The sequence below is a fragment of the Thalia democratica genome, chromosome 4, assembly GCF_965202585.1.
Source record: "Thalia democratica chromosome 4, ktThaDemo2.hap1.1, whole genome shotgun sequence".
NCBI classification, from domain to species: Eukaryota; Metazoa; Chordata; class Thaliacea; order Salpida; family Salpidae; genus Thalia; species Thalia democratica.
Genome location: NC_139168.1, coordinates 26,733,306 through 26,759,779, shown reverse-complemented (window position 1 = coordinate 26,759,779; position 26,474 = coordinate 26,733,306). Strand labels below are relative to the sequence as shown.

General features: G+C 28.3%; 2 protein-coding genes across 2 annotated transcripts; both read right to left on the bottom strand.

Moving 5' to 3' along the window:
* Positions 1-4,726: 4,726 nt before the first annotated feature.
* Positions 4,727-6,946, bottom strand: LOC145833180 (cullin-3-B-like). The gene has a single exon (XM_082940379.1). It carries the CDS (start codon positions 6,944-6,946, stop codon positions 4,727-4,729), a length of 2,220 nt encoding a protein of 739 aa, XP_082796505.1.
* Positions 6,947-18,691: 11,745 nt separating this feature from the next.
* LOC145833179 (fibroblast growth factor receptor-like) lies at positions 18,692-25,581 on the bottom strand. The gene is made up of 15 exons (XM_082940378.1): positions 25,431-25,581; positions 25,064-25,233; positions 24,288-24,471; positions 24,178-24,231; positions 23,945-24,120; positions 23,503-23,621; positions 22,959-23,086; positions 22,569-22,690; positions 22,292-22,380; positions 21,930-22,074; positions 21,344-21,475; positions 20,762-20,829; positions 19,877-20,014; positions 19,541-19,643; positions 18,692-18,946 (listed from the first exon to the last, which is right to left on the bottom strand). Exons 1-15 carry the CDS (start codon positions 25,579-25,581, stop codon positions 18,692-18,694), a joined length of 2,034 nt encoding a protein of 677 aa, XP_082796504.1.
* Between the last annotated feature and the right edge of the window lie 893 nt (positions 25,582-26,474).

Here is a 26,474-nt window from a genome sequence, read left to right as displayed (position 1 = left end):
AGAAATGTCACTAAATGACAAAAGTAAGGAATATACGTGTGATATGACACCTTCAAGAATGCAAATATAAAGTTTCAATGTTTTAAGTTAAGTAGAAGTGTAGTTTTTTTTTGAAAGTGTGTACCATTTTTTAACAACGAAATATGCGTTGAAAAATACTTTATTAGAAATGTCACTAAACGACAAAAGTAAAGAATATACGTCTGAAATGACACCTTCAAGAATGCAAATATAAAGTTTCAATGTTTTAAGTTAAGTAGAAGTGTAGTTTTTTTTTGAAAGTGCATACCATTTTTTAACAACGAAATATGCGTTGAAAAATACTTTATTAGAAATGTCACTAAACGACGAAAGTAAAGAATATACGTCTGAAATGACACCTTTAAGAATGCAAATATAAAGTTTCAATGTTTTAAGTTAAGTAGAACTGTAGTTTTTTTTTGAAAGTGTATATATTTTTTTAACAAAGAAATATTTGTTGAAAAACTACTTTATTAGAAATGTCACTATGTGACAAAAGTAAAGAATATACGTGTGATATGACACCTTCAAGAATACAACTATTAAGTTTTAATGTTTTAGGTTTATTATAAGTACAGTTTTTTTTTGAAAGTGTATACCATTTTTTAACAACGAAATATGCGTTGAAAAATACTTTATTAGAAATGTCACTAAACGACAAAAGTAAAGAATATACGTCTGAAATGACACCTTCAAGAATGCAAATATAAAGTTTCAATGTTTTAAGTTAAGTAGAAGTGTAGTTTTTTTTTGAAAGTGTATACCATTTTTTAACAACGAAATATGCGTTGAAAATTACTTTATTAGAAATGTCACTTAATGACAAAAGTAAGGAATAAACGTGTGATATGACACCTTTAAGAATGCATATATAAAGTTTCAAAATTATAGGTTAGATTGAAGTGTAGTTTTTTTTTAAAGTATACAGATAAAATTCTAAGTTTACGATGAGTCGCTATACTAGAATTGTCTTGGCTCATAATAAAACGGTAAAATGACATTAAGAAGGAAATTACACATAAAATGGTACCTTTAAGATATCAAATATAAAATTTAGATTTTATATATTAATGTTTTTATTTAAAAAGAGTTATACTTTTGCTATATATTTGTTTTAAACCCTAATTTAACGTATAAAGTTTCTTTTTTTTCTTAGAAAATTAATGCAAAGTTCGAGTAAGGTATTTTAAAAGTTGTTAGTTTCAGATTACTAAACTATAAAAAAAGTATTTTGTCCTCTTATTTAGTTACAGTATTTAATTTTAAACGGCCGTTACAAAACTTAATTTTATTTTATTTGTCATAGTCTAAAATGTTGAAAATGTAATCTTTTTTTGAATATTATTTTACTTAGTTTCATTAAAATTTGTTGCCGTTGTTTATTGGCGTTATTTATTTATAACTTATTGCGTTAAAATCTTAGCCTGCATAAATTAGCATGTTTACCAATAATTAGGCTAAAAAAAAGTTTGCCTGCAGTACGTCAAAATATTGACCTATAGTAACCTTTTTTTTGAAAACTTAGCCTAGAAAAACTTAGCCCAAAAAGATAGCAGTGTATTCACACCTTACTTTAAGAAGTTTTTTTTAAATGTAAACTTTGAATCATTTGTTTGTAAACTATACAGAACAGCCATTCAAGAAGTAATGCTGCAATATAAGGTATGAAACTTTCATATTTGTTGAAAGATATTTCTCAAAAGCAATGTTTACATTTTTATTCATTGTTCAACTCAAGGAGACGAATAGTAACTCTTAGTAAAAGTTTTAGTTTTAAATAAGATATTTTTTGTTGAACGATTTGGTTTATTGAACAATTTCTCAAAAAGTTTGGTTTAAGGACTAGTTGTACAAAGGAACCTTTCGGTTATCGAGTCGTACACCACATGCTTATAAAATTTCTTACGAGCTTTTACACATAGTTTTTTTTATGATCTAAATATTTAAATCTTTAGTAATAAAACAATCAGTTAAACGTAATGAAAGAAAAAAAAACGTAAATTAACTGAACTTTGTGTATAAAATGTAATTAAAAACTTGTTTGGAAATATAAGAAAACTAAAAACTAGATATAACTTTATATCAACTTATGGAAGGAAATAAACAATAATTATAGCAAATATTTGACTATGAATATGGTAAGAGTGATATTAGAAATTATGTAAAAAAAAGAATAAACATAAAAATGAATAAAAACTTCTTTTTTTCAATTTCAACCGCGCCAAAATGTCTCAATCCAAAATTGTCTGCTCGTGCAAAAGTGTCTTCGTGCAAAAGTGACCCTTCGTGCAAAATTATCTTCCTTCAATTTTATCTTTGTGTAATTTTATCCCATCGTGCAAAAGCATCTTTGTGCAATTTTGTGCACTCGAGTAATTTTGTCCCCTTGTGCAATTTTGTACGATTGTGAAAATTTGACAGTTACCTTACCTATTTGATATAAAAATTTGATTTCAAAAATACTTTTTTTTTTCGTCTAAACCTTTTATTTTTGATATTTTTAGAATTGCAACATTTAGAGTCTTTTAAATTATACAGAAATATTTTCTGAAAAATTGACGTCTCGAGCTCAAAAAGAAGGAGAGGAAAGATCTTTAGTGAGTTTTTAAATTTTCGAGAGAAAATTGACTATAAAAAAATTGCGGTCCTCACGTCTATGTTGGGAACTTTCTACAAAAACTTCTTTATCTCAGAAATTAAAAAATATATATATTGTAGTTGTAACTTTAAGCTTTCACATAAGAGCTAATATTAATTTAAAGCTAAAAAAGTGTTTAGTTTTCAACTTATACTTTATTCCTTATTTAACTACCTTTCTTGTAATAATAGTTTTATATCCAAAAAAATGAACTTCTTTTAAAGTAGTACTAAAAGTTTTAAGTATTGTAGTAAAAAATGAATAAAAAACTTTATTTTTAATATATTGAATATAAATGTCTAAATAGTAATATACGAAAACGATGTTTAAAAAACAGGAAACTTAAGTGAGCATGCTCCCTTAGATTACTTAGAAAAGTAACAATTATGTTCACAACAATAACTTCTGGTATTCTAATCAGAAGATTTAAACTTAAAAATTGTTTTAAATAGTAAAAATTGTTATATGCTATCAAGAAAAGCAGTTTCAAGTTATAAAATTATACTTTTATCTTCATTATACTCTGTTAAGCCCAGAAGGAATGATATAGCTCTTAAATGATTAATAAAATCTTACAATTAAGTTAAAAAGTTATTAAATACACCTTTAACTTGGCTCAGGTTTATTTTAGTGTTGTACAATTAACTAAATTGTAAAATAAAATTTTACTAAAATCGTTTTTATGCTAACCTTCAAGATAAAGGCCTGTTTTTAACAATTATTCTAATCGTTCACTTAAGTCAATATAAAAACAGAATTTATAAGAATTACTAAAAGACTTAAAAAGCGGAGTGTTAGCATACACTTTGATCTTTTAGTCTATTAAAATCAAGAGTTGTACTGAGTGGACTATATAACTATACGTTAAGAATATGTTTATTATAAATTACAGGATTACAAAATCAGCTTGTTAAATTTACTTAATTTTAGTGTTACAAATAACATTTACAGTATACGAAATATTTATTCAAAATAATAGTTTGCTGAAACTAATCAATAAACTTACTCTTGTATCGTTTTCACTCTGAACCAGATTTAAAAAAAGTATATTAATAAAATTTACAAAAATGCTATAAAACTCAAAAAGTATTGCACAAAATTTATATATACCTTGTTTCAAAGTAAAAAATAAAGCAAAGCTAGATGCAAAGACATTACTACAAAAACAAGTCTATTGTTATAAACAGATGTATTAAAGTATATATATATATATACGCGTCAGTTCGGTTTAAAGCGTGAATTTGTGTGAAAGTTTGAACAAAAGAGAACTAATATATTTAAAAAGAAGTGATTTATGGAAATTTTTGGCAAACTTTTTTTTAACTATTTTGAGTTTACATTATTAAAAGTTAGTGACATGACGTGTTAATGTAAACCAAAGATGTGCGTAATGTTTCTTAAATCAATTGAAAATCAGTCTCTTGTTTATAAGCAACTTTCATAAAGCTGAAAAAATTCAAAACCAAATTGTATTTTAGAAGCGCTAAAACTTATCCTTAATGGCATCCATGTTTCTAAGTTTTGATATTCAGAATAAACTTAAATACCAGGTTTTAAAAATGGCAGAAAATTATTCAAACATAAACTGATATTTTTATAGGCTCTTACGCTAAATAAATTTACTTTAAAACTATAATTAAGAGTTATATAAAACTACTAGTATTGTGGACTCTATAAATATAAGTCTTGTACGTTTATTTTTAATTGAAAAAAGGAAAACGGTGTAACTTAATATAAGTTAAGTAAAAAATTAGCATAATAAAATACTTTATCTAAATAAAGAATTATTTACTCCAGTATAAAAATAACTAGTACAATTTATTAATATTTTTTTTTAGAATATTTATTCATGATACTAAATAGCTAAAATTAATTTATTTTATACATATACCGTTTTTTCTAAAAAGATATCAAAAAAATTTTTTTTTAATCTTTATAAAACTCTATAAAATACAAAAGTATTGCACGAAATCTGTATATGCCTTAGAATATGCTTCAAAGTTAAAAAACGCATAGTCAAAAAACCTTTTAAAAGCTTACAAAAGCACTCAAATTACTCATTAAAACTCATTCTAAATAAATTCGCGTGTTGAAGTGTGCATCGTGCCTTTTAATGAATTCCTCCTCCACGCATTTCTCAATTTCTCTCGCCACCCGCTCCTCGCCAACTTCCAATTCAGGCTTCAGCTGCTCCACTATCTCCCTCGTCAGCTCGCACAGCATGACGGACTTTTTCTCCGTCATTATCCCGTAAATCGCCTGCTGTATGGCGTCGGCGCAGCCGTCCTCACTTTCGATCTTCTTTTCCTTTGGCGCGGCCCTCATCGGCACTTCGACTCGGCATTGGTCGCTCGAGAAGCCTTCGTTTAATTGGAAGTCGTCCGAATTGGCTATCTTTGTGCCTGGCGAAAGTTTTGCAAGAACTCGTGTGCCTTCCGCGCCGAAAGCAAGGGACCCGAGGACTCGGATCAGCCAATCGTGTTCGATGTTTGTCTCGTTTTCAACATCTTGCACGCTCCACCTCGCTCTCTTGTTGAAGAGCGCCACCACTGCAGCTTGCAGTTCGTTCAAAACAAGAGTTTTTTCGTCGTTTCCGACCTTAAACGCGAGTTCCACGCGTCCGCAGTCGTGATGAAGCTTCAGCACTTTGTTCTGGTTCGGGATCTGCGTGTAAAATTTTTTGTAAGAGTCAAACGCTCGAGACATGGACGGGGGAAGGTTCGCCGGGCTGCTCGGCTTCAAAGGCCAAAACGCGGAAGTGAGCACTTTGAAGTCGGATTTGAAACTCGTCTCGTTCTCTGCAGATTTCGCAAATTTTTTGTTGTACGTTTTGGAACTTTTCAAGTCTTTGAACATGATCTCAAGCTCCCTGGTGTAATACTTGCCTGTTTGGCTCTTCATCAGACCGACAAGCTTCTTTTCGTGTTTCAAAGCCGGCTCCTGCCTCAGCAGCCTCCTCCGCATGTAACATTGGTGCGCCTGCTTGAAAAAGTCTTTCTTGTCCAGGTACTTGAAGATTTTCAGAAAAACATTCCGCACTGAAACCCATTTTTCTTTGGTGAGGTTTTGTTTGACTTTCAGCTCATTGTGCAGATAAACGGCCAAAAGCTCCGCTGGCAACAAGCCGCTGACAATTTTTGCAAAAGTTTCGTCAGATTTAAATACAAAGTTTGAACTTTTGTCAAAAGCCGTGGCTAATTTCTCCATTTTTCCTTTCAAAACCAACAAGTCGCTTATAAAAGCATCAGATTTTCTTCGGTCGGCATTTTGAACTAGAACTTTTCCTTCCTTCAGAAAGAAAGAGCAAACGCGTTCCGTCAGAGCCTCAGTTCCTCCGTCCACTTTACCGATGCTGACCAACAACGCCTTGACTTTTTCGAGCTCGCCTTTCTCCATCAGGTCGACCACGCCTTGATCCTGCTTATCCACAATCTCCTCCAAGCGGTCCTTAATAAACTTTTCTTCCATCAGCCTGGCCGCTTTGTCAGTCGTCGCAACGCAAGTGTGGTACGAGTTTCTTCTGCGTTCCTCGCTCAATCTCTTTTCGAAATCTATCACGTAGTCGTGAGCGGAATTTTGAGCGAAGGTGCCCCTGGCCGTTTGCTTGTAAAACTTTTCCAATATTTGTAGAAACTTGATTTCGAACACTCTCTCGTAGACGCTTTCGCCCGACTCTATTTCCTCGTCATCGGGGCTCATGTCGAGCAGCATGCCGCACATTATCTTGACCGATTCGGTTTCGGCCCTCAGCCCGATCTTGTCTTTCATCGTCAGCGCGACCGTCTCTTCCGTCAGCTTTTCGAAGTGCTCCTCCTTGAAAACGATCTCCCTGAACAGCTTCACTCCCATGTCGTAGACCTCGTCCAGGTTGTTCAAGACGTTTTCTTGGACGTACTTCTCGTCTAGGGAGACGAAGACCTTGCGGAAGAGCTCCAGCGGGATCTTGAAGTTGACCCACGCGTACATGAACACCTGGAAAAAGTCCCTCCTGTCGCATTTCTCCACCACCGGCAGAACGTTGTTGTTGAGGTGCGCGCGAACTTCTTCCCTTATGACGTCATAGACGAGCTTTCCGTTGTGGTAGACGGCTTGCGTGTGGCACAGGTCGAACATCTCTTCAACGTCTTGGTCTTCGGCTTCCTGCTTCAGAGCTTTTCGGATCTGGACTCTGAAGTCGCATTCCTTCTTCTTGAAGATCTGCTCGTAGCGCCTCACCTTCGGCTTCCAGTACTGCTCCATGAGCGCGTCGAAATCGCAATTAGCCACTATTTTGCCCAGGTCCACCATTTTAATTTTGTTTTTAGCTTTATGTATCAGATCTAAATTTGTTAATGTTCAAAATTCAAATTAATCTTAATTGAGTATAAATGAGTTTTAAATTTATGTAACAATAGTTGTTTTATAACAGTTTAATTTCATAGTCTTTAATTATGAAAAAATCACCTTTTTTTCATACAAGTGCTTGTGTTTTATATACAATTTATTTAAAGTTAAAACAGCTGCTAGTTATACAATTAAGAAAGATAAACTTAAAAACTAAACAAAACTAATAGTTTGATTATAATGTTTTAGTTTAAAACTCTTCAGGACTCAAGATGTTTGTAAAACATTTCAAACATAAATAATACAAGTAATTTTACAAAAAACAAATTAAGTTCCACAAATTTGAACCTAGGACGTCAAACAATATACTAAACGAAAATCTTCAAGTTGTTTTGAATCAATAGTTGTTCTATCAGGAGAATTTTCTACCTTTATATTTATTTAGATAACAACAAAACTAGTGTTCAGTTACGTTTATTTTATACAACTAAGTTTCATTGCTAAGCAGATCTTGTTCAGGCACAAAAAAATAATTGATGATTTAAAAAATTATATGTATATTTGTATCTAGTAGTAATTAGTAATAATAAATAATAAAAAGTATTTTATGTGTTAGGAGAAAATTAAATTAAATCTCTTCTAGAGTGTTAAATAGTATTTAGTACATTATGGATGGTGGGATATTACTACGATCTAAATTGCTTTTGTTTATATATGTTAGCAACGTTGTTTAGCAGGGTTAGACTGCTTCATTTGTGCTGGTATGGCCAAAAAGATATAGTGGATTGCTTAAGGATTTAGACTATCAGTCTTAGTTACTAACTTGTTTAATTACTATTAAATTAATAATAAGTGCTACTACAGTTTACTTATACAAACCAGGCATAACAAATAAGTGGTAGTATTCTTTCATAAAACGATACACAATATGGTAGTATAAATCAGTGGTCGTCAAACTGATGAAAATCTATGCACACTAAACTGCATAAAATATTTTTTTGCACCCTTAATTGTGGTACATCGCGCCCCTATTGGTAAAAAGCATGTAAATAACTTAAACCGTTTTTATAAGGAGACTGCAACTTTTGCTGCGCATTGTTGATTTAAGTTAGTTATTTGTAATTACAAAACTTAGGCTATAATGATTATACTTATTATTTTTCAAGTGGGCGTTTTTGTTTCATCAATCGCACTTTTTAAACAATATTCTATCCTCATGCTCGCTAGGCTTGCAGAGTTGGAATGATCTTTGTCTGCCAGTAATCATATTATTTAAGTAGAAACCCGCAATAATTGAAACTAAGGTTCGCGAGCATGCAAATCTGGCCTGGTAAATCAAGTTTAAACTTGGAATATACCCTAGAAAAAAAAAAGTTAATACCAAAAACGTCTAAAGACTAATTTATGAGACATATGAATTTCCATTGTAGTATAAGGTCAGATGGAACTAGCATTTTGTTAAAAAGGATGAAATAATTGAGTAATTTTTGTGTATTAAAGAAATTTGAAATGCTCCAGCCCTGCTATTGCTCAACTTTTCTATGTCTGGCCACAGCTAAAAATGTTGCTGGCCCCTATCTTAAGTGTTAATTTAACATAACATTTCAACTTAGTATGTCTTATTTGCTAACTACTAAAAAACTATGTTTTTTGTTGATTATTATTGATCAAAAAATAATTCCGTTGAAAGCTGTATTTACTGGTCATCTCAACTTGAGTTAATGTCTGTTTGTTACATGCTGGCTGGTATAATGCTTCTCTTCTTGTCGGTAGATTAGAGGTGTTATAATTATTATATTTTGAATAATAAAAAGTTATAAATTAATTAATTTATTTTACGACTTTAGTACTTATATGAAAAAGATTACTATTAATAAAATTAATTATAAAAATTTTGTTATTTTACAAGTACTTAAACAATTAGAGATAAGCTACTTTTTTTATTGCATTGCTTTTTAAAACAACATTAAGTACTTGATACAAATAAAGTTGAAACTTAGTAAAAAACCAGTCTGATATTCAAGAAAATTATTGAAGCTAACTTGTGTTTTGCAAAACAAATTAAACAATACTTTGTCAGACTTAACTTTTTAAATGTTCTAATTAGCCTTATTTATCCTGAGTGTGTGACATACCTGTTTGGTAAATAAAATACAAGTCTTGAATTATTTCAAAGTCATCTTACCTAGTATATAATAACTTTGAGGCTAATAAATGAAATAAAAAAACTGTAAAACAGCATTATTAAATGAGATTGAATAATTAAAATATTTCCAATAAAACAAATTAAACTAATACAAGAAATTGAAACCTCAGTTTACTAATGACAAAAATATAATGCAATTTTTAATTACTAATTTTTTTGCATTTTCCAACCAGTATAAAATTAGATAATTATTTGAAAAAAAATTTAATTGTCCTAAACCTGAATTAATTCAATAACTGAAATGTTTTTACTTATATATATAAAATAAATTTTAATTGACAATTATACATTTATAAGATGTATTTAAAGTAAGCAAAAAATAAAGAAAATTGAATAATCTAAATTATTAGAAATAAAAACTATGTAATTAAAAATAAGTGTTAATGATTTATTTAGGAAAGTTAATTTGTGATTCACAAGATGTTTAGGTTTCACTTTTCATTTTCAAACTTTAGCTTTTAATGGAGGAAATCAAAATATCATTTTCTTTATAAATGTTTAAAGATATTTATAAAATTTTAATGAAAAATATTTAATCCCACTGTTATTTTAAAAATCAATCTGATAAAACTGTATAAATATCTCAGTGAGTGCTTAAAAAACAGATTACTTGTTTTCAAGTGTTTCTCATAATTTTTAAACAGTATAGTTTTAGAAGTTTGACTATTTTGAAATCCAAATTCAGCCTAGTGACAAAGTATTAGTATTAGCTGCATCTAATTTGTAAGAAAAATTAAAAAACAAAAACTTACAGCTTAAAATGAAAACATAAATTTCAGATATACTACAAAAGACACATGTTTCATGAAAATTAAATCATACTTGGGCAACCTGAGTTTCATACAAATAAGTTTAAATGGCCTAAGCTTTTCAAAAGATTCAAGCTAGCCTAATTGTATGGCAACCATAAATAATATTGATAAATTAAGATGGATACTCAAAGTGATGCAAAGTAATGTATCAGTTACAGAAAAAGCTTGATTGGGTCATCATAAGTTGTTGATAAAAGTGTATAAAATAATAAAGAAAAATTAAAATGTTCTAAGGTTGAACACTTAAAAAAAATTACTGTATAAATAAAAAGACTTAAAAGCTAGATTTGATTAAAGACATTTAAAAAAACACATTTTGAAGCCATAAGAACTAGTCTGTAACTTGAAAAAAAATTCAAACTAGCTTAAGTTTTGCAAGAAATTAAAAAAAAATAGCCAACCTTAACTATTTATTAAAAAAACATTTGAAAAAGTCCAAACTAGCCTAAAGTTGTGACAATTTTGTACAAATTTAACTTTTAAGCAATTTTCTAAAATTTTTCATTTACTTAATAAAATCAGTATAAACACACTCATATTAATAAGAAAAAACTTTCAATAATCATTTTTTAGAAAAATGAACTAAATTTAAATATAAGAAAAATAGTGTATACTAAATGTGAAACTGTTTAAACCTTAAGAATATTTTTTGTACATATGAACAATGTAGTGTTAATATACTCTAAATAAAATAAAAATTCACAAGATACCATTGATTTTACTTATAACTACTTAACTTAAATATACTTTAAATATAAGAAAAATAGTGTATACTAAATGTGAAACTGTTTAAACCTTAAGAATATTTTTTGTACATATGAACAATGTAGTGTTAATATACTCTAAATAAAATAAAAATTCACAAGATACCATTGATTTTACTTATAACTACTTAACTTTAAAATATTACTAGTATTGAAATTTATTCTAAATATATCATTTACTTTTAGCTTTTACACCAAAATTTTTTTATAAATATTTACCACCAGTTCATTTATATTCAGAAATTGGTCTTTCCCTTTCTAGCACTATTTTTTTTTTCAAATGTTACAGGGTTGTCAATCTATGAGTGTAAAAACTATTTTTAGTGACAAAAAACTGTATCAAATGATTTTTAAATGTCCTGAGTCATCAAGAGTTTTTTTTTTCAATTAAAAAAAAAACATGAAATGAATAAACAAAAAAGAACCTAAATTATGTTTTTGAACAAAGTTAGTTTTAAAATATTTAAATTTTTATAGTGAAACAACTAAAATTCAATCAAGATTTAAAAAGAAACTAGCTTGATATTTATAAATAAACTTAAAACTAACCTCAAATTTTTATAAATTAACCGAGCTTGCCGAATTAGTATAAAGTTTTAAACCACCCTGAGTTGTCCAAAGATTTTCAAAAATTTTATGCTTTTCTAAGTTTTCCTGAGTATACTGAGTACCACGAGTTTGTTGCAATGCAACCATAATGTTATTACCGACTATATTTTTCTAACTTTATAAGTTTAAATGCATTTAAAACTAGTTGAACTAGTTAAATAATTAAGTTATATAAAATATTTCAGTTTTTAACAGGAATTTTTTTGTAAAAAAGCCAGTTTTACTTTGAGTTTATAAAAAAACATTAACTTAACTTATATCATGTCTAGTCTTAAATTAACTTACACAAATAAACGCTTTTTTTTTAACTTGTTAAAAAACTTATAGTTTTTAATTTTTGTAATGCTCTAGCTTATAAAAACTTATAAAACTACCTACTATATGAGAAGATAAATTTTTGCATAAGTTTTCACCTCACGAAAAATTCAGTGCTTTCTAAAATACTTTAGAATCTGTAACTGAAAAAGTAATAAACATACTTCTTCTATGTCTTAAAGTTAATTAATGTAAATGAACAAAAAAAAAATTCGAAAGTACCTTGAGTACAAGCTAAATACAAAATTATTAAAAAAAGTAAAACTCATTTTATGAATATTCAAAGATAACTATTATTAACTGAAATGTAATTGTATGTTTACTTAGAGTGTTAAACAAACAAAATAAAAACAACACAATGTGTTTAAACAGCAAGGAATCAAGAACATATAAAAATTTTATTAGAACTTCAAAGTAGTCTTTTTAGTTTATTCAACATTCGAAAATGTTTAAGTGAGGTAAGTAATATAAACTTATTAAGTATAAACCTAACTGCCGTAATAAATATTTACTAGACTCAAAGATCAAGTAACTATAAAAAAAATTCTAAAACATATGAAGTGAATAATTCCATGCTATTTTGTAGCTTACAACTATTTTTAGTTCAAATTAGTAAGTTCTTGAAAAAAAAATAAGTTTAACTGTATTTTTAACAAACAAAATAGTTTAAACATGATTAAAGAGGTGTTTGTTTAAACTAATATTCTTAAAACTTACAAATAACTAATTTAAAGTTTCTAACAAAATTTAAACACCATTAATTTTTTCATTATATTAAACAACAAAAATAGAAATTTGTTAATCACAAAAAAAACTACGCTATAAAAACTGATATAGTAGATAAAAAAAAACTAATAGAGCTTAAGCAGAAAATGTTCAATAGAACAACCATATTATATTACAACAAACAAAAAATTAGTAGCAATTATAAACTAGTTGTTTTTTACAACTGTCATTAACCATAGATCTAATTTAAACTCAAAAAAAGTAACTAAAAGCTAATTAGAAGCTTATTTAAGTTACTTTACTTATATCTCTAACTACATGACATTATGTAAAAGTTATTAAGTTATAACTATTTTGGTTAAAGTTATTAAGCTAGTAATACTTAATTAATAAAATTTTAAAATAATAAATTATTACAACTTTTGCAGTTTAATCTTTTTTAATGTTATCAAAAATGCATGTAAAAAATTTTAACAATCGTGGAAATTTTTTTACTAAACTTCTTTTTTTGTAAACTAGAGAGCTCAATTGCCATAACTGCTATAGTTTAAATTTCAGTAAGTCTAGCGGTTTTAAATGCTTTGGATTCTTACAAATAGATTGTCATGCATTTTTTGCTGACGTTTCAAGTTCAAAAACTTTAGGTGTTACAACCACTAGATTTTTAGAGAAGCTTGATTTATAATAACTTTGTTTGAAAAAATTACTTTGGCTACGAAACTATAGCCAATAAACGTCTACCTTAAACAGAGCAGTAAATCTGGTAAAATATTACATCTATAGCATTTAGTTCCATATGATGTAGAAATCATGGTGCTAAACAGTAAAATTAAAATTCAGAGTATTTACAAAAAGCTAATCGCATGAATCGTAAGTTGATAGTTTTTGAAACTACACATGATTATTTGTACGATATAGACCACAAGTTGTTGCTTTAACGCAGCGGTCTTTAAGTCTTTTATCTCGTACGTCAATTTTCGTTTAAAAGTTTGTGTGCGAGTTGCACATTAAAAAAAATCTTCCACGAGCCACATTCATTTGAAAGAAACGCAGTAATCAATAAAAACAACTACTTTAAAACTAATATGACAAATAAAGCTTTTATATATAGCTCTAGTATTCAGTAATAGAGCAGGTTTTTTTCAATTGGCCCCGTTTAATAAAGTTAAAAAAGCTATAGCCCCCTTCAACAAGATTGCTCAAGGTATACCATTAAAAGCACCTAAGACCTTTTTTTTTTGCTTTTCAATAACTCTAGAATATCTAGTGTAAGTTTCAAATTTTGACCTCATGGCCCCCCTCTGGCTCCTTAACTGCACATGCCCCCCTTTGGTCTCTTTGCTGCTAATGGCCTGCTAAGTATCTTGGCTCACTTTGGGAAACCCTGATGTAGAGCCTGATTGTAGGTTTTTATTACTAAATTATTACTTTTTAATTGTTATTATTTTTAAAGCTTAATAAAATCTCGAGAGCCGCTAATTTTATCTTTACGGGCCGCAGTTTGTTGATCTCCTACTCAAATACTAAAATAATTATTTTTAAGACAATGCTTAAAAATAGCTAGTGTACCTTTCACGTTTAGTATGTTTTAGTTAGAAGCCAAACTAAAAGTTTTTAAACTTTAAAACCAAAAACTTTTGCTACTAAAATGTAAACTGTTGTAATAAGGGTCTAATAATTTGGTAATCGCGGGCTAATTTTGAAAATAAAAGTCTACAGCAAAATCGCTGTTGAGCTGTAGTTACAACGTCACCATTTTTCAAACATCCCGTATGTTTTACCTGAGACCTATTTTTTACTTTTCATTTTATATCCTCGAATGTATAGTGTAAGTTTCGCATTTTATCTTTGGCGACCCGTGTCCTATTTGTATTACAAAAATATGCTCACCGACTGGACTTTTTTTTTACCCTTTATGAGCCGCATGTGACCAGCGGGCCACTGTTTGCCGACCCCTGATTTATACAAGAAATTTTTTGTAACAAGCAATAAAAAACTACAAAGTTAAAAATTCGGTGCTGTAAACCGTTTAAAATAAACTTGATTATTTACTCAATTGTTTGCGTATGTTAAAGGTGTTTTTTACAGTAGCCGTATTACTTGTAACTAAACAGTTAATTGTATTATCAAATATTTGAAAGCCGAATTTCTTTTAGTTCATTATGAATAATATTTTTTAGATCATAAAACATAAATGTTTTAAAGTTAATAAATTGCCTTTAACAACAAGACGCAGCTTTTCAATTAGTAAATTCATTGAACTTTTCTAGACACACTGTTTAAAGGAAACAAATTTGTTTTAAATAAAGTAAAAAACAATTAGTTTTGGTTAAACTGATATTTTAAATGTTGCAAACGAACCTTGTTAACTAGCAAACTGCAACGGATGTTGTTTAAACACGATATTCGTTAAATATGTTTCCATGCGCACACACAATTGCTACTTCACGTTTAAATTTATTACATTTACACGTTGCGATCGAAATCGGTATAAAAAGTGAACTGGTGCAATTAAGTTCAGTGTTGTAGAAACAGTGTGAAAATAATCAACTCTATTAGTTTTTACTAGTATACTGCTTGATAGCTTATTTTAAAAGTAGTTATTGTTAGACAAACATTAGTGTTGTTTAGCAAGAAAACTTATTTTTCAGAAACTAAATCCGTAAAAACAGTAAGTTTTATGAAGGACTATCTTGTAGTTGAAGAAAAACGTTTATTAAACTATTAAGGGTCAAAATAAAACTAACTACAGAAAAAATATTTTGCTAAAGACGAAATGCTTAAAGTTCTATGTTTTTAAATTAGGTTAATAAAATTTCTAAACTAAATGAAAACAAAAAATGTGATAGAATAGCTGTTTTAAAAGTGTGCACTTGTGCAAAGTTAAGTTTATAAGTGTTATTTGACTGTGCACAGCAAGTATTTTTCATAAATAAAATAATTTTTTATGATTTGTATTGAACTTAAATTGTTTAATTTTTATGATATCTCTAAGTAAGATTTTGTACATCAAAATTCAATATTGAAAACAAAGCCATGCCGGAAATATTTGTCTATAAAGATTAGTTCATTTTAAGAACTATAATACTTTTCAAGGTGTACATAAAAAAGAATCCATTGATATAGAATATTCGATTAAAACAGATAGTTTAATAGGTTTATGAAATAATATAAACAGCACTATAAACGACTTCAGTTCCTATGTTTATACTTCTCTATAAGAATTTGTGTCAAAGTAGGTTAATCTGAAAACAAAAATTAAGTATTATTCAACAATAGAAATTAAAGGAAAAATTGTTTTTTAGGTACTTCGAAGTTTTAATATAAGGTATCTGTAATTTTTAAGGCTATTGCGAAAATTGCATTCAGTTAAATATTGTCATCAAATCATAGATAATCAAATATAGTTATATAAACTAACAAACAAAGAAAAATTATTCAAAAAAATCGGTATTTTAGAATTTTACAATTACTTTTTTAGTAACTTAAACTTTCGAAAGACTTATCAGAAAAAAGTTGTTGTATTTTTACTACTTACTTCTTGAAATATTTAATCAAAAAAAAAAGTGAACGTAAGTGTTGTAACTAGTTTAGCTTAACTTACAAAAAAATACATTCAAAATCAAAGGTTGAGTTTGGTAAGTGTAGACTGGAAAAATTCAAAATGCCTAATTGCTTTTTTTTTTGTTATAAAATAACATAGATGTATTTATTCTTGATATTTTATGGCTCTTTAAGCTTATCTATAAGATAATAGTTACAGATAAACTAGGTACTTCACAAAGCTGTTTCTAAGAAGTAGTCATATAAATGTTTGGACAAAAACTAGTCTTATAAGTGCTTAGTTAAATTTTTTTTTTTTTTGTCATAAATGCATGTAAGTTCTTTTAAATTTTTGACCTTTGTATTCAAAATACAAATCTGAACATTTTTATAGTTTTCGGAATAATTAATTTTACTTTTCTTTACAGTCGATAATATATAAGTTTTCTTATCACTAAAGTAACTAGCTGTTTTTGTTTAAAACAACTAAGTAAACTGTCTAACTTAGGTAACTTTTGTTTTGTTTTAGCGCTGTGTCTTGCTTAAATATATTTATATTTTTAAAACTCCACACAAAACTGTTAAACCATTCAAACACAGGAAATTTAAACATGAACTTCTTGGCGCTCCTCGCTCTCTTGCACCTCTCTTCCGCCCTCGTGTGTCCGGACAACGCCCACGAGTGTCCCGACCGCCACACCTGCTGCCGACTGGCAAGCGGCGAACAGGGCTGCTGCCCCTTCCCCGAAGCCGTCTGCTGCTCGGACGCGGTCCACTGCTGCCCGAAAGCCTTTACTTGCGACAGAGGGACGTGCACCCGCGGCCTGGAAGCGGTGCCGATGGCGAGAAAGTACAAGGCTCTTGATGACGTCACAAAAACCAAGGTTGCGAGGAGAATGTTCCCGGAAATGCCGAGGAACGAAAAGCGCGCGAGAGACATCGTGACCGCATTGCCAGAGTTGCAAAAGTACGAGGCGAAAATGACGAAAGAGACTCCGCTGAAAATAACAACGCCCCTCACTGTCACATTGAAAAGTTCTTCCGACAAAACTTCCACCGTTTGGGCCTCGGAACACCACGTGACTTCAAATTCCTGCTCCCGAAAATTCTCAAACGAGTTTTGCGTTGGCAAGCTCTGCTGCGCCTCGCGTGACGAAACCCACGAGTACTACGGGTGCTGTCCCCATGACGACGGGGTGTGCTGCGGTAGGGGATGTTGCCGGGCCGGGGACTTGTGCGTCCATGGACTCTGCCAGAGCCCGGTCACCGAATGGATGTGGATGTACGAAATAAGAGTATAATTTTGAAATTTGAAACGGTGTGTGGTTAAATCGGTTTTAAATAAACTACGTAATGCTGTGCTCGATTTTTTATTTCATTTAAATTGTTTTTTATAACTTTACGTTAAATACAACTTAAATAATTAATAAAGCTTAACGTAAAATAAAGATAAGTTATCATGAGATTCTACTGTATAACAAACACTTAATGGGAAAAAATGTTCAATTATAAAAATTTTGCGCAAAAAACTATTATCTTTTGTGTACTAAGGCAGATATATTGTAAGATTAGTCATGAAGTTAAAAAAGACAAAGTTGTCTTAGAGATATTTAATTTTAAGTTCTTTTGGAAGGTTAACTGCATTAGCCTCTTTTTAAGTAATCATTTATGAGCAATTAACACAACTCTTTTGTTGTTGTTATTTATTTTAAATACACTAAAAAAATTTATTAACTACTACTCTATGAAAGCCTTAAACCTATCTGATATTTCAAATATATCAATTCAAAAGTTTTATTTAAAAAAATAAAAGTAAGCTGCAACCATAACTAAGTTTAAAAAATATTGCAACAGATAAAAAAGTACTACGGAATCGTACATTTCTTTACTGATTTAAATAAAACCTTCATTGCAAATAAATATTTATAAAACAAATAAAAAAAAATTTAAGCTATTGTGCAATTTGATAGATAATTTTGAGATATAGCATTATTTATACTAAATTTTTACTATGTTTTCGAATTTACTAAGCTTCAATATTTTTGAATGTGTTGCATTAAATGCACTTAATTTAAAAATTAAGTTAAAATTCTTTAAAATTCAAATAAAGTTATTATACATAACAGATATTAGAAATGCTATTCACCGTAATTAAATACCTTTCAAAGTATTATTGTTTAAAATATAAAAGCAGTCAACATCCCATTAAGAGTCATTTTCAAACAAGACAAAATTTTACTTAATTTATTATAAACGAGATACTTAAAATTTTTTCAAAGTTTTAGTTGTTATCTACCTTATGGGTTAAGTATAAGTATAGAAAAATTAAAGTAGTTTCTTATAAATAAATTTTCAAGAGAATAAAAAATAAAACGTTTAAAAATTTACTTAATAAAGAGTTTAAAAGTTCACAGAGTTATACTGAAACATGGCTACTTTTACAGCTAAAACATTTGTTTTGAATACAAAATTTGAAATAGTTTATTAAAGTGTTTCAGCTTAACTACTTTTTGCACCAAAATAATGTACAAAAATTAGAATCAAAACTTAGTTTCGTCATAATTAAATTCTAACATGTGAACAAAATGAGACTTGAGAAAATTAAAGAAGTATAAAGTAATTTAGCACAAGGCTCTAAAAATCTATTCCCAATTAACATATTGATTTAAGCTAAAATTTAATAAAGCTCTTAAGATCTTTTTTAGACAAAACAAAAATAAAGTTAAAAATAAAACTAGTTGCTTTCGGAACTGTTCACGTCACCAACGGTGAAACAGTTTTCGTCGTACACCGGATTAGAAATGAACTTCCCTGCTTCGTAGCTCGGTATCGGTTTCCTGTTCGAACCCTGCTTGAACTTGAGCGAGTAGTAATCGGAAGTGGTTCTTATCGACTCACCGGCGGAGGGCGATAGAGATACTTCTGAAGATATCGACGATTTTTTCAACTGGTGTTCATTTTTGTCGACTGGTTTCGCTGTTTCTTTGTACTGTTGAATTGATACATTTCAAACTAATTTATTAAATATTTCATCAAAAACTAGTTATGAGTGTGCCGACTGTCACTGTTTAATAAAAGTTTCAAAATTTTGAGTTTGTTAAACTGCTTAGTTTATAACTTTTCATACTAAACACCTTGACATATATTTGAAAAAAATTATTTTGATTTGCTTTTAAAGTATTAAAGTATTTAACCATCTAAATGCTCTTAAAGAAAATTAAAACAATGTTTTAGAAGTTAACTAAAGTGGTTTTAAACAACAAAATATCTAGTATAAATAAAAATAAAAGCTATATGATTAGTTTAAGGCGTGAAATAAAAGATTTGTTTAAAGCGTAATTCTAAACAAGCGCCAAACTAATCAAACCCATACACCACGACTTTTCGTTCTTTAACTTTTTTTAGTGAAAGATTTAAAAAACTACACAAATAATCTGTACTCGAATCTCCTAATTTAAAAACTGTCATCTGATTCATAATTAGCTAATAATTATTAAAAAATTAAAATTAACAAAATGTGATAAAAAAACTTCTATTTAAATTAATAAGAAAGCTACATGTAGCTTTTTAAAAATGTACTAACTTCTGAGGTTTTAAGAACAATTTCAGCAAAGAGATCTTCTAAAGCTTCAAACTCGGGTCTTGATTTAGGATTTACATTCCAACACTTTGTCATTAAATCATATCTGTTACATTAAAATGTTTAGAATGTTTTAATTGTTAATATATAACAAGCACTAAGCTAAAATATGAAAGATAAAAAGTTTAGTATACAAATAACGTTTAAATATTTTTTTACTAAATGACTTTAATTAAAGTATTAAGAAAAAGACCTTTAAAAAAACAATAGTAGTGTAAAGACTGTTAAAATTTTAATTTTGCAGTTTTTGTTAATAAAATATTAGTAAAATAAACTCACACTAAATTGCTGGCAAGTTTCGGTTTTTCCAACCTAAAGCCAGCAAATAAGTGGTCCAGAAGCCTCTGAATGGGTATTGCTTTAAATGGGGGTTCACCTAAACTGTATACTTCCCACATAAGAACTCCGTATGACCACCTGAAGATTTAAAAAATAATAAATAGATAAGCTCTTTACTTAACTAAATTTTTACTGCATTTAACTTTTAAATACGTAATGTAAATAAATGACATTTCAAAAATTCGTTAACTGTTTTGTAATTTAAATTCGCTTATTTGTTTGGATAAAAATTTTAAGTTTAATCACAAAACTTTTTAAGTAAGCTACAATTAGTTGTTTTCAAAAGTGTGCAATAAAGAATTTTAAGATTGTTTTCAACACATACAGTTTTTTCTAACATGTAAATGTTTTATATAATTAATAGCAAAATGTTTGATGCTTAATTATACTATTGATTTATAAAATACTATATAAAGAAGTTCATGCATAATACTTAACAATGTTATCTTCAGTGAATGAGTTCAAATAGTTATAGTAGTTTTTCAAACAAGTTTGTATATAACACTTAGGCGAGCAAGCTTTTAAAAACGTATGATTACTAAAAAGCTAAGAGCTACTTTAATGATGACAAAAAAAAAAGGTGATGAAACATACAAATCAATAAAAATACATAAATTGAAGCAATTTTACTTTTAACATCAAATTTATCATTGAAATGTTGAAACCAAACTTTAGAAAAACACTACAAGTTTTACAATATTTATTTAATATGAATATTGTGCTAGCCCTTAATAAGGTTTAAAAAAAAAGGTGTAGTTAATTTCTCAAAAACTGTCTGATTTTTATTGTACAAGTAAAAACAGTCGTGCTTATTTACATACTTACACATCTGAATAAACAGAAAACTTGTTGTCTGTCAGCGCTTCGATGGCAGTCCACTTGGCTGGAGCAATCTGTTTGTATATAAAAGTGTTGAAAAAAAAAAAAAAGTTAAAGCAACAAAAAAAGTTTTAAACAAACTTTTGTTTTGTAACTTATAGTTTTCAAAATGTTTATATTATAACTATTCTTACAACATTAGTTGCAATTTGATAAGCACAAGTACTTTTGTATGTGTTTTTAGGGTAACGTTTAATTCGAAACCTTGATCAATTCCCATCCGATCAAATACGAGAGCCGCTTACCGACCAAGGGTAAGGGTTAGGGGTAACAGTGTTAGTAAAAAATAACAAAACATAAATAAACAATGAAAAAATTAATAGCTGAAGAAAATAAAAAAACAAAATTAGGTTGGAATTGTGCGCGGGTTGGAATTATGAATATACCGTTTTTTTTTTCTAAACTCAATTACTTTACAACTAAACTAACAGACTGTTTGACACATACTAACAAGTCTATTGAAAATTTTTATTAATAAAACGTATGAAACTAAACAAAATCAAAAAAAAACAAAAACTATTTGCTTACTCCGTTAGGGTCAAGTTTGTAGTAATCGGGATGATTATCTTTTAAAGTTTTTGAAAGACCAAAGTCTGAAATTTTCACAACATTTTCATCAAACACCAAAATATTTCTGGCTGCTAAATCTCTGTGTACTATCTGTCAAAATTATATCATTTATAAGGCTCGTAGCACTAAAATGAGTTTTTATTACTTTTTAAAAACTTTGCACAAAAACTTTGCTATTATATTGAACACTACTTAGAAGAAATTTTGTTTTTGTATAAGAAGTTTCTTTACAAACTGTTTCAAATATTTTTTGTTAATCTCAAATTAATTTTTAATGTAATTAGATCGACTATCGTTTTTGAAACAATTTAGTGTTGTTTTTAAAACTAGTTGAAACTATTTGTATTACAATTTTAATATTGTTTTTATTTAATAAAGAAGCACAAAAAACCTTCTCATTTAAAACTGATTTAAACAAGCAGCTAAAATCGTCGCAATCTTTAGTCGTTAGATCAGTATAGATTTTTCAAAAGCTTTTTCAAAAACCATATTATTTAAACTTGATTTAAAAAATCCAAAACTACTTAAATGATTTAAAAACAACCTTGAGGTCGGAGATATGTTTCATTCCTGAAGCAATTTGACGACAGTAAGAATGCAAACTGTTTATAGTTAAGTCACTTGATGTTATTATTACGTCATCATTACGCAAATTCAATTTTTCTGATGACGAGTTTCTAAAGCAAGACCTAAAGAGTTTAAAAAAAAACTCAGGTAAAGCTCATTATATGTTTATTCAATTTTATAGTTTTTCATTTTCATTGTCAAAACATGCAAAAATCATTAATCAAGTTTATTAGTTCAAAAAATTTCAAGCTTACACAAGACTTGTGTAAATATGTTGATGTTTTAAGTTAACTAACTTTAAGTATAAGTAGTCTCTTTGAAGTAAAATTAAAAACAAACCTGTTATTTTTCAGATACTGTTTCAAATTTCCATGCGGCGAATATTCAAGCAACAGAATCGGTGGCTTTAAAATAGCTGAAGAATTTTTCTAAAAAAAATTGTTTATAAGTTTAACAACTTAGTTTTCTACCAAACTTAAAAACTGTTTTCTTTTTTAGAAACTGATATACATTATTTAGTTATAATAAAGTAAGTTAATTCAAATGTAAAAGATTTTTGTTGTTTGTAGAAGTTGTTTAGTATTAATAATAAAAAATAAATTTAAAATATAAATACCTCATCAAGGGTATCAAGAAGAATACTGCCGACAAGTTTTGTTATGTTTTCATGGCAACCAGATTTCAACATAGTGACTGCTTCCAACAGCAAATTTCTCAAGCCCTCAATGTTGTATCCAGCTGTTAGAACACAATTAGGTATATTAGATGTTATTTATGTTTTTTGTTGAGAACTAATAAAGACAATTTATTTTTTTTTTGCTGACACTTCAAAGAATTTCAAAACTAAACAAGAGTAAAGTCGAAAAAAAATTTTTGTTTAAAACTCGAAGAAGTTCACAAAAGCTAGTTTAAAAACAACATAGTAAACTGGTAAAATGTAGTAAGTTATATAATAATCAATAAATACAACTTAGAAAAACTATTAATAATATTTTTTAACGAAAACCATTCAGTCTTTTAACAGCTACAACCCGCGAAGTACTTCTCTGTGACGTAATAACTGCTCTATACACGTGACTAAAGTTCCCCGTTCCCAAGACAATCGGCATCGAGTGTTCCACGTCACAATTAACTCTGGTTTGTGTTATTAAAAATGATTTGTTTTGTTTTAACATTTATTTACAAATATAGTTATAAATCTAAAACCAAACTTAAAACTAAGTTTTTTAGATGTATATCAAGCTTTGTTAACTTCTACTGACATTACTAGAACTGTAAGATTGCGCTTAAAAAAGTTAAGGAACTTAAAAATTATTTGTAAGTAAATATTACATAAGTAATATTCTTTAAAGGTACTTTACACTTTAAAGTTTCTTAAATGCAATATATCGCTTTGAATGTCATTTAAAATTTTTATAGATGCAATTACATTGAATACACAGTATAAGCAACAGTTGTTTAAGCTAAAGAGTAAAATCGTTTACAACGTTTTATTTCAAAGCTTGATTAGGGAAAGTAATTAATAAATCTTCAAGCTAATAAAGTTGTACCTCTTCCTGTCAACGTGACTGTTAATAATCAATTGCCACTCTTCGCTTTGGAAAAATGAGAACACTCTCTCGTAAGCTTCACTGAGCTCGATACTAGATGCGAACTCGGTCGATTGATACTACAAAAAGCAAAACAAAAGTTAAAACGACTAATAAACTTTAACACTAAAAATTTATTGTTTAACTCTTTTTTGTACAACATTTTCAGTTTAGATTGTTCTAAATTTCTACAATATTTCACAACTGGGTTTAATTTTTTATTCTGGAGTAAGATTTACCTAGTTTGCTTATAAAAAATATTACCGTTTTGTTTATACATTTTAACATATGTTTATTTTGAAAATAAAATACCAATTTAGATTATCATCTCATGAAAAGCCAACTTATTTTAACATAAATTTAACGTCTTTTTTTCCAAAAAATTCTGTATACAAAACTATACCCTTTCAATGGAGTTTGCATCGAAGTTTCTCGGGAAGAAACTTTCCAAGCTGCTATCGCTTCTGACCATGGCGGAGTTGCTCTGAACTTTCTTGTTGACAGTGAACACCACTAACACAAGTATGACGAACAGCAGGCCCAGCACAACGAAGACAATGTAGACAGGAGTTGTTGATTCTAAAAAAATAGTTATAAAGTTGTCAGAACGTTTCTTAAATACATTGATGCAAATACCTTCTGGATTACTTTCAGTGTTATGAAGCAGGCTGACTTGAACTACTGAATCATCTGAAATAGTTAGTTAATTGAAAAACTTAAACTTGTGTTTTAATTTTAATATATACTTTGTATAAGAGAAACGTTAACGTTGAGCTGAAAGGACATTGACACAATCGCTTGTTCCGTCTTGTTGGCGTTTCTCCTTCTTATTTCGCAGGTATACTCTCCTTCATCCTCCGCCTGAATGTCAGTTATGTTGATTCCACTGGCGGGCAGGTATGGCCGTTTGTTGCACCCGTATGGTTCTATCTGTTTAAAAATTAAATGTTTGTATGTTTTTTTTTACCTTTAAGTTGTTTACATTTTTTTTTAATCATGAAAAATAATAAAGTATAATAAGTTTTAATAATTTCTTTTTGAAACTAAGTTTTCTATATTGTTTTATGTTTAAATTAGTTCATAATATTTTAAATTTTAAATTTAATACCAATTTTATAATTTTGATAATATTAAATATAAAACGTAAGCGTTATTACTCTTTTTATTAACTATTAAAGTTTGTTTAAAGTTGAAGTATTGCCTGTTTTTTTATACATGTAAAAATAAAAATTGTGCTGTATTGCAGTGGTGCTTTAAAATAAATACATTTAATTAAAAAGGATATTGTTATTTAGAAACACAATTATTTAAGTTTTTCTAGTGAGGAAACATGCACAGCTTTACTTGAATAAATACGACAACTTTTGATAAAACAAAACACGTTTTTTTTATGTAGTTTACGCTTAAAAGGCCTTAAAATAAAAATAAATTTAACAAAAATGAGCTTGTTGTTAGTAGTTAAATAGTTAATGAGGCTCACTTCAAAACTTTTTTTTTGATTTTAAAATGAATTAAAAATTACTTTTCCTGTTTTGAAATCAATGAACTCTTTGTTTTTCTTCCAGTCAACTCTGACAGGTGGGGGCGGATCCCGGTTACCATAGTAACCAACATGATTGCATGAAAACCTGACTGATGACGAAACTTGCTTCGTTATTACGTCATTTGGCCATCCGAACCTTCCGAACTTTCCTGTATTTTAAGAACTATTTTTTTAAATACAATATTGTATATAAATGTCAAGCAAAAAATATGTTTAATGTAAATCAAGTTATATCACTTGTTTAAAAACTGAGTAAAAAAAAAACTGTTTAAAGTAACAAGGTGTTTTATTAGGTTTTAAACTAAACATTACAACTTTTAAACTTGTTAATCAAAACATTATCTACCTTCGTACAAGTTCAATGGCAAAATATCTGGTGTATTTAAAAGCAGCTGCCGCTGTTTGAAAGCAAGCTTTTCACATTTCTTTGCTCTTTTCTCATAGTTTTTTCCATCTGCCTTGCTCAAAAAACAAACACAAACTATTATCACTAACATTATAATTGTCCCCATACTATTAATTGCGGTCATTGTCTTACATTTAAAACTTTTGTTCCAGCATTTATCATTTTTTTTTTAAGTGAATATGTACTTAAATCTATTAATTTAAACCTACCTTATCAAGATACTATTTTTTGAACTTTTTTTGAAACTTAAAGTATGTCTTAAAAAAAAATTATAAAGCAATATAATAAAAAAAATTACAATGCATCAAACAAAAAAAGTGCAATAGTTTTACAAACAGCACTACTTTGTAATCTGTTAAGTTTATTTCTTTTGCAGTACAAAGTTGAAGTAAACTAAACAACAAAAACCTAGCTTTAGTAAAATTATTTTGCTTCGCAAACACTTATTTTAAAGTATAAATGTTTAAAAAATCTAAACTCAAAAAATACATATTGTAAAGTTTCAGCAAAAAATGAAACTAAAACTACGAGCAAAAAAAAGTTTGGCAATAACATTATTTTACATAGTTTTTTGATACGAAAACATGAATTTTATCTTTTCTGTTTACTTAGAAAGAAAGCCCGTCGTAGGTAAAATTTTAAATTAAGTTTTTTTCCATACTAAATTCAATTATTTTCGTATTTTTATGCACTATTACTTTATAAAGCATAATTGTTCTACCAATGCGTTTTTATTATGAAATTAATAATTTTATTTTTAATAAAATTTAAACATTTATAATTCTTGCTTTACTGTTTTGTTCAACAAAATTTAAGTTTAAAAGTAGGAAGTTTTAGTTTGTAAAAATTATAGCTAGCTATTAAGACTACTTTAAATTTTAGTTTTTCAGTAGAAAAACTTAAAAACTTTTAAAAGAAAAGTAACATCAGCTTATTATATTCAAATATTAAAAAGTTGCACAAGTAAGTATATATAAATACTTA

Coding starts and splice junctions, on each gene's coding strand:
- LOC145833180 (XM_082940379.1), bottom strand. CDS start 6,946: ATGGTGGACCTGGGCAAAATAGTGGCTAATTGCGATTTCGACGCGCTC.
- LOC145833179 (XM_082940378.1), bottom strand. CDS start 25,581: ATGTTAGTGATAATAGTTTGTGTTTGTTTTTTGAGCAAGGCAGATGGA. Junction 24,232..24,287: donor TAACGTTTCTCTTATACAAA/GTATATATTAAA, acceptor TAACTATTTCAG/ATGATTCAGTAGTTCAAGTC. Junction 23,622..23,944: donor ATGCAAACTCCATTGAAAGG/GTATAGTTTTGT, acceptor TGCTTTTTGTAG/TATCAATCGACCGAGTTCGC.